The sequence below is a fragment of the Cherax quadricarinatus genome, chromosome 77 (genome assembly GCF_038502225.1).
Source record: "Cherax quadricarinatus isolate ZL_2023a chromosome 77, ASM3850222v1, whole genome shotgun sequence".
Lineage (NCBI taxonomy): Eukaryota > Metazoa > Arthropoda > Malacostraca > Decapoda > Parastacidae > Cherax > Cherax quadricarinatus.
This window is the reverse complement of record NC_091368.1, coordinates 1,847,105-1,857,104: the sequence shown is the minus strand read 5'-3', so window position 1 is coordinate 1,857,104 and position 10,000 is coordinate 1,847,105. Positions and strand designations below refer to the sequence as shown.

At 34.1% G+C, this 10,000-nt stretch overlaps 1 protein-coding gene across 6 annotated transcripts in view; it reads left to right on the top strand.

The window, feature by feature from the left end:
• jus (julius seizure) overlaps nucleotides 1–10,000 on the top strand; it is a 201,715-nt gene that overhangs the window by 70,806 nt on the left and 120,909 nt on the right. For all 6 annotated transcript variants that reach the window (XR_008408991.2, XM_053795974.2, XM_053795977.2 and 3 more), the window contains exon 2: nucleotides 5,420–5,461. Coding sequence is in view for 5 of the 6 variants with exons in the window: in XM_053795974.2 (XP_053651949.1) it covers nucleotides 5,420–5,461 (42 nt within the window). In the remaining variant the exon portion in view is untranslated. The remainder of the gene's footprint in view (nucleotides 1–5,419; nucleotides 5,462–10,000) is intronic.

The following is a 10,000-nucleotide window of genomic DNA, read 5'->3' as shown; positions in this document are numbered from 1 at the left end:
GTTCCAGCATACTGCGATCAATTTGCGTTACAGGGAGTTTATTATATATATATATATATATATATATATATATATATATATATATATATATATATATATATATATATATATATATATATATATATATATATATATATATATATATATATATATAGTATATATATATTTCAATGGCCTGTTTCAGGTTACTGAAACAGGTCACCAGAGAACTGAAACAAGCCATCATAAAACTGAAACAGGTCAGAAACGAACTATATTTAAAAATTGCATTTTTTTTCGCTTCCATCACTGACTGTGATCAAAATTAATGAAGGTTTTATCAAGCAGAGCGAAGACAGTTGTGTGGGCCAGCAGTCAGAGGAGTCCATTATAACAACAACATTTAAAGAAAACCAGCTTTGATTATGCCAGCCTCTCGTTCTGCGTAGACCTCCAACCTTTGGCTCGTCATAGAGCTCTATGAACTCTATTTACAAAACTCTGCTCACAGCGAAGAACTGTCACAGACCGGGCCGCGGGGGCGTTGACCCCCGGAACTCTCTCCAGGTAAACTCTCCAGGTAAACATATGTCAGTTTATTCTGTCAACCTCTCGTCCAGGAATAGGTCTAAAAGTCTACGGGATCTGCAATCCACGTTTCACTATATTACTCTTGGTTGTTCCGGCTGAGCTGCTGGTTATTGCGCACCCGCTGCCCATCCTGTGAAAAATACCTCAAAAAAATGATTAGAGAGGTCACAATGGGTCTGTATCTGACCCCAATGGACATAATTACATCGCTCAAGCTATTGCAGTTAATACGCATAATACAACTTCCTCAAATAGCTAATGTATAATATACAATTTGCAGATATAATCTCATGGAAATTTTGAAGAATATTTTTACCACTTAAAAAATACTCGTTATTATTTGGTTGATATATCATCAGTTTCTTGTTAAGTAAATTCTGTTATCCTTGATTTATTAATCCTAGTCTTATCCTTGGCTTGTATATCTAAGTCTTCGGCGCTTTCGTGTACTGAAACACCAGTTCTTCAGAGGACTCTCTGCATTCTATGTTTTATTTTAAATTCAACTGGGAGTCAGTCACCCTGATATGTGTAACTGCATTCTTGATGAATAAGACACCATTGCAACATCTGGGTGTCATTAATGGCTAGAATTAAGTTACCCAAGTGTTGCGCATGTGTATATCATTAATTTGTGGTATTGCATACCATACTAATATATTAAGTATATTTTTGTTACTGAAGATTGCCAGGTGTATTTTCCAGGAGTATTACTGTGATACAGACCAAATTACACCTTAGATTCCCATTGTCCAACACTGTGTGTAATTAGATCAAACTATTCTTTTCTCTAATTGGCTGGCTAAGATCAAACTATTGTTTCTGTAAATGGCTGGTCAATTTAATTTGAAACCTATCTACTACACGAGGGTCATTGAGGCTATACGTAACCTTTAGCCACCAGTCCAAGTTGCTTTTTGGAACAGGGATCAAAGGAACATTCATGGCACCCCTCAGAGAGCCGGTTTAAAACTTCACGGCCACTTATAATTGCCAGGGGGAGAATTATCGGTTCATTGGATATAAATATAGTTTCCCTCCAGCCCATAGTGGACTTCCCAAGTCGAGTCCCTTTAAGAATAGAAGAGGGGTTCGTGATCCTAAGATTTTGAGCTGCACACTTCTTCAAAGCATCAAACCTAATTACCTGCCAAGCCATTAGCGCTGTATAGCCCATACAGATTTAACGTTTCCCCATGAAAACAACAGTAACAACAATTAAAAAAATTATAATATATTTTTTATTTTTTTTACTAACACATCGGCCGTTTCCCACCTAGGCATGGAGGGCCGAAAAAGAAAAACTTTCACCATCATTCGCTCCATCACTGTCTTACAAGAGGCGAGCTTACACTACAGTTATAAAATCGCAACATTAACACCTCTCCTTCAGAGTGCAGGCACTGTACTTCCCATCTCCAGGACTCAAGTCTGGCATGCCGGAAATCTTGAATCCCATCAAAAATGTTACCTTGCTCACACTCCAACAGCATGTCAAGTATTAAAAACCATTTGTCTCCATTTGCTTCTAACACACTCAGGCACGCTTGCTGGAAGACCAAGCCCCTCACACACAAAACCTCCTTTACCCCCTCTCTCCAACCTCTCCTAGGCCCACCCCTAGCCCGCCTTCCATTCACTACAGATTTATACACTCTCGAAGTCATTCTACCACCTCACCAACCCCTCCTCAGCCCTCTGGATAATAGTCTTGGTAATCCCGCACCTCCTCCTAATTTCCAAACTACGAATTCTCTGCATTATATTGACACCACACATTGCTCAGACATGGCATCTCCGCTACCTCCAGCCTTCTCCTTGTTACAACATTCACCACCCGTGCTTCACACTCATATAAGAGCGTTGGTATAACTATACTCTCATACATTCCCCTCTTTGCTTCCATGGACAAGGTTTTTGTCTCCAAAGACTCCTAAGTACACCACTAACCCTTTTCCCCTCATCATTTCTATGACTCACTTCATCTTTCACAATACTTCCCATGAATTTAAAGGATGTGTTGAGCGTAATGACCTTAAATATATATATATATATATATATATATATATATATATATATATATATATATATATATATATATATATATATATATATATATATATATATTTGTTTACTAAAACTATTTTCGCATCAGATCCGAAAGTTGAGGTCTTCGGCCGTGGTTCAGGGACCTAGTCCAAGGCTCTGGTCCACAGCCGTAAACTTAATGTTATTTATCAGACCGTAAAATCCTTTGGAGGGTGAGTGCCTGAGTGCCTGGCACTGCCTGAGTGCCTGGCACTGCCGATACAACCATTTCCCGGAGTTACTTTTCTTTTATATTATTTTTTATGGGAAGCGCCAAACCCTTAAGTGTCCTACAGTGGTAGATAATCCTGGCATGTAATAATAGATAATACTTACAATAATAATAATAATAATAATAATAATAATAATAATAATAATAATAATAATAATAATAATAATGGTAATAATGATAATGATAATGGTAATAATGATAATAATAATAATAATAATAATAATAATAATAATAATATTAATAATAATAATAATTAATAATAATAATAATAATACTAATACTAATAATAATAATAATAATAATAATAATAATAATAATAATAATAATAATAATAATAATAATAATAACTAATAATAATAATAATAATAATAATAATAATAATAATAATAATAATAATAATAATAATAATAATAATAATAATAATAATAATAATAATAATAATAATAATAATAATAATAACTAATAATAATAATAATAATAATAATAATAATAATAATAATAATAATAATAATAATAATAATAATAATAATAAAAATCTTTTCTTTTACAAGTACATGTACAAGGTATACAGACTATAGCTGACATCACTGACATACTGCTATATAGAAAGTCGCTTGTTATGCAGAGCATTTCGGGTAAATTAGGTCAGTTTTGTCCCCAGGATGCGACCCACACCAGTCGACTAACACCCAGGTAGCAATTTTAAAGATAGGTGAACAGGGATAGCAGGTGCCTTAAGGAAACACCTCCTAATGTTTCCAGCCGTACCAGAGATCGAACAACGGACCTCAGTGTGTGAGTTGAGTGCGCTAGCAATCGAGCTACGGGACACCATCAGATAAAACGCAGTACCACTGAGCTACGAAGCTTTCAACAGAAAGACTGCAAAAGACCGCATTACTGTGAGAAATCTGTGACAATTTAACAGCTGTTTTCTTACCATCTCTGCCCACAGTAAAAATCTGGAAGGTGAGAAAGCGCTACATATAGCAGAATGCAGTAGAAGTTGCTGCGTCTAGCAGAGGTGTATTAAAAATTGCTCTGCCTTATGGGAGGAAGTTTTAAATGTAAAATCTAGTAATCTAGAGAAGCGGAAAAGGCAACATTTAGCGGAACTGCTGCATCTGGCAAGGGTGGAGCAGAAATCGCTGAAAGTAGCAAGCGTATGACGGGGCGGAAGGTGGCAACGCTGTGATATTGATATTCCTTGACTGGAGGCGCTGCGGGTGTTGCCAACAAGGTCGCTCGTCTCCATTAACTGGGAGGATTTCCGACGTAAGTGGCGTGATGGTGCATTTTGTTACTATGAAGCGGAGGAAGGAGAAGGAAGAGAAGGAAGAGGAGGAGGAAGAAGAGGTAGAGAGAGGATGAAGGGTTGTTATTATTATTATTATTTCATTCATGGGGGCGCTAAACCAGTATGGGTCATACAGCGTCTGGGGGGGATTGAAGGCATTCAGACTCGATACAAGGAAATAAAGCATAGATCCAATTCCTTAGATCAAGAGCCCCTCACCAGCAGCAAGGAAGCTCGCTGGACAGAAGTGGAGGAAGAAGGAAAATAAATAAGATGGAAAAAAAAATTTGAAAAACAGAGAGAGAGAGAGAGAGAGAGAGAGAGAGAGAGAGACAGACAGACAGACAAACAGACAGACAGAGAGAGACAGAGAGAAAAGAGGAACAGAACCAGGAAATAAGAGGAAATATTAAAGAACTAGGTAACGCCTCAACGGATAAATAAAAAAAATAAAAAAAATGAGAAATAAAAAGTTACCAGATGCAAAAAGAAAAATTAGAGAAAGAAGAGAAGGAGAAGTGTAGAGATAATGTGTTAAAAAAATGTGCCATGTTAGCCAAGAGTCCATCTCCCATCCTGAGAGGAAACTCTGTGGGCGTATTTGACCAAATTTGGTGTATTTTATCCTCACACACACACACACACAATATATATATATATATATATATATATATATATATATATATATATATATATATATATAAATATATACATATATATATATATATATAAATATATACATATATATATATATATAAATATATACATATATATATATATAAATATATACATATATATATATATATAAATATATACATATATATATATATATAAATATATACATATATATATATATATATATAAATATATACATATATATATATATATATATAAATATATACATATATATATATATATATAAATATATATATATATATATATATATATATATATATAAACAAAGTTGAGTGTTGAATAATAATAATAATAATTCCAATAATAATAATGTAAATGAAAGCTATAATAACTCAGGAGAATGAGGAACAGGATATAATAACATGGCTTACCTGTGATATACCCGTAACAACTATCGAGAGTCCTATAGCAACCTGGCCTGGGCCTCAAATTCTTCCTATTGATCCCCTGATCAATCAGGCTGTTGCTGCCTGTGGCTCATAGGACTGCAGAAGGCACCATGGTACTAAAAAAACTTTTTTTTTTTCTTCTTTCAGGCGAACCCACACCTGTTGTAGCTTCCGGTGACGGGCTGCCAGGTATGTAAATGCTAACCGCTACATTTACTGTGTAAACGATAAGTTTTACACTCTATACTTAAATAATATTACATGCATGTACACACTGGTGATTAATATTGTGTTTATGTACACACATTATATACTGACTCATCCACCCAGATAATCCACGATAGTCCTTAATCAAGACAGAGGAATATAGTTCTAAATAGATATCCTCGATGTGGATTTCAAAATTCTCTACAAAGTTCTCCCAAGAACTCTCACGTACTAACATAAACTCCCATGTATTACTATGTGCATTTATAAGAGCGTTGAAGCCACACTTATATGTCTAGACAGACAGACGCTTATTTTTCTGCCTCATGGCACCTCTGGCTCCACTCGGTGTCTGTCTTTCTGAGTCTGTGTCTGTCATTGTGTCTCAGAATGGTGGCTACGTCGAACGTTTACAGAGTCTCTTCGGCTATAACCTTGCTGGCTAGAACCTCGCTGGTTAGAGTCTCGCTGGCTAGAATATAGTTGGTTAGAATCTAGCATGGTAGGACATAGCAGTTAACAGTCTCTCTGGCTGGAATCTAGGTAGTTAGTGTCTCTCTGGCTAGAGTTTCGCTGGCTCAGATATCTCTGGTTCGTCTCGCTGGCTCGTGCCTCTTAAAATAAAAGCCTCAAAAAACAGTAAAGGCCTCAAAAAACGTGTCTACAGACAAATGACTAAATTCAAGTTACAGCACAGGAATATAGTAGTAAGTCTCACTATTCGTAAACAACCAACACTTTACTGACAGTGTCGTGAGCATCTGAAAAAGGTAGGAAATAGAAAATATCATCCATCGGTCTTATTTAACTATAATTTATATTCAGAACTTGCCAGGAGGAGTATTGAAGGTAGAACTCCCGTTTCCAGCTTGAGAGTGAAAAAATGTGTGTGGGTGTGTTTGTGAGTGTGGTTGTGTGTGTGTGTGTGTGTGTGTGTGTGTGTGTGTGTGTGTGTGTGTGTGTGTGTGTGTGTGTGTGTGTGTGTGTGTGTGTGTGTGTCTGTGTGTGTGTCTGTGTGTGAGTAAGTGTGTGTGTGTGTGTGTGTGTGTGTGTGAGTGTGGATCTATTTATGAGTGTGTGTGTGTGTGAGCCTGCATGTGCGTGTGTGTTTGTGTTTATAGATGAAGATGTGGACATACAATAGCCACAAAACACGATAATAAAACTTCCCCTACCCAATTTTCCGCCGCATCTATTTCCCTCCCCCAACTCCGTCCCCTCCAAACATCTCCCCTTCCCCACGTCTTACCCCATCCACGGCTCGCGTGCTGGACTGTCTCGTGTCCAGCTAGATGCAGGCTCATGAAATAGCTTTTTTTCTTTATGGGTTTTTCTTCCCTCAATATTGAACCATCTGCAGCCCGTTTTCTGTGTTGATATATATATATATATATATATATATATATATATATATATATATATATATATATATATATATATATATATATATGTACATATATATATATATATATATATATATATATATACATATATATATATATATATATATATATATAAATATATATATATATATATATATATATATATATATATATATATATATATATATATATATATATATATATATATATATATATATATATATATATATATATATATATATATATATATATATATATATATATATATATATATATATATATATATATATATATATATATATATGCAATAAGATCACAGTAAATAGGTGATTTCAGAATATGCAAAACAACCACTCTGAAAGAATAGAGAAATTCCAAGCGCTTTCGTGACTACTCACATTATCAAGGAACTATGAAAGTAAAGCATCCAAGGAAGGTATATTACGGGTCTGGCCAACACCTCACTATCAGATCCCACAACGGTTAAACACCTGACCCAAGCCGGCCCAACTGGACAGGTCCTTTGCACAACCCACCAACAAACTATTCTACCCAAGAAAATTTAAAAAATTATTATTTGTCCAGTGTATTATTAAATTCTTCCCAAATCCTGTTAATTATATATATATATATAGGTATATATATTTATATATATATATATATGTATATATATTTATATATATATATATATATATTTATATATACATTTATATATATTTATGTATATATATGTATATATATTTATATATATATATATATATATGTATATATATATGTATATATATTTATATATATATATATATATGTATATATATTTATGTATATATATATATATATATATATATATATATATATATATATATATATATATATGTATATATATATATTATTATTTTATTATTATCACACTGGCCGATTCCCACCAAGGCAGGGTGGCCTGAAAAAGTAAGACTTTCACCATCATTCACTCCATCACTGTCTTGCCAGAAGGGTGCTTTACACTACAGTTTTTAAACTGCAACATTAACACCCCTCCTTCAGAGTGCAGGCACTGTACTTCCCATCTCCAGGACTCAAGTCCGGCCTGCCGGTTTCCCTGAACCCCTTCATAAATGTTACTTTGCTCACACTCCAACAGCACGTCAAGTATTAAATACCATTTGTCTCCATTCACTCCTATCAAACACGCTCACGCATGCCTGCTGGAAGTCCAAGCCCCTCGCACACAAAACCTCCTTTACCCCCTCTCTCCAACCTTTCCTAGGCCGACCCCTACCCCGCCTTCCTTCCACTACAGACTGATACACTCTTGAAGTCATTCTGTTTCGCTGCATTCTCTCTACATGTCCGAACCACCTCAACAACCCTTCCTCAGCCCTCTGGACAACAGTTTTGGTAATCCCGCACCTCCTCCTAACTTCCAAACTACGAATTCTCTGCATTATATTCACACCACACATTGCCCTCAGACATGACATCTCCACTGCCTCCAGCCTTCTCCTCGCTGCAACATTCATCACCCATGCTTCACACCCATATAAGAGCGTTGGTAAAACTATACTCTCATACATTCCCCTCTTTGCCTCCAAGGACAAAGTTCTTTGTCTCCACAGACTCCTAAGTGCACCACTCACTCTTTTCCTCTCATCAATTCTATGATTCACCTCATCTTTCATAGACCCATCCGCTGACACATCCTCTCCCAAATATCTGAATACATTCACCTCCTCCATACTCTCTCCCTCCAATCTGATATTCAATCTTTCATCACCTAATCTTTTTGTTATCCTCATAACCTTACTCTTTCCTGTATTCACCTTTAATTTTCTTCTTTTGCACACCCTACCAAATTCATCCACCAATCTCTGCAACTTCTCTTCAGAATCTCCCTAGAGCACAGTGTCATCAGCAAAGAGCATATATATATATATATATATATATATATATATATATATATATATATATATATATATATATATATATATATATATATCCTAGGTAGTAGGTTGGTAGACAGCAACCACCCAGGGAGATACTACTGTCCTGCCAAGTGAGTGTAAAACGAAAGCCTGTAATTGTTTTACATGATGGTAGTCATGATGGTGTCCATTTTTTTGTCTCATAAACATGCAAGGTTTCAGGTACGTCTTGCTGCTTCTACTTACACTTAGGTCACACTACACATACATGTACAAGCATAAATATATATACACACCCCTCTGGGTTTTCTTCTATTTTCTTACTAGTTCTTGTTCTTGTTTATTTCCTCTTATCTCCATGGGGAAGTGGGACAGAATTCTTCCTCCGTAAGCTATGCGTGTTGTAAGAGGCGACTAAAATGCCAGGAGCAAGGGGCTAGTAACCCCTTCTCTTGTATAAATTACTAAATTTAAAAAGAGAAACTTTTGTTTTTCTTTCTGGGCCACCCTGCCTTGGTGGGATACGGCCGGTTTGTTAAATATATATATATATATATATATATATATATATATATATATATATATATATATATATATATATATATATATATATATATATATATATATATATATATATATGTGTATGTATATTATATGTATATTATATATATATGTCGTGCCGAATATGTAAAACTGGTCAATTAGCAAGAACTCATTTAAAATTAAGCCCTTTCTAAAATTTTCTCTTATGCATTTAAAGATATATTTTTTCGTTAATGTTAATGTAAAAAAAATTAATTTTGCACCAAAAGAATCTTAGAAAACTTACCTAACCTTATTATAACAAGAACAGTTTATTTTAGCCTAACCCAACTAAATATATTTTAGATTTGTTTATAATAATTTAATGCTAAACAAACACAGTGAAATATATTTTTTTCGTTAGGTTCAGAATGATTTTGGCGAAATTATTGCATACACAAATTTTCGCTTGTCATACATGGGAAGATGAGCGTTGCTATTTAGGCCAAGATCGCAAGTTCTGCCTATTCGGCACGACATATATATATATATATATATATATATATATATATATATATATATATATATATATATATATATATATATATATATGTATATATATATATATATATATATATATATATATATATATATATATATATATATATATATATATATATATATATATATATATATAT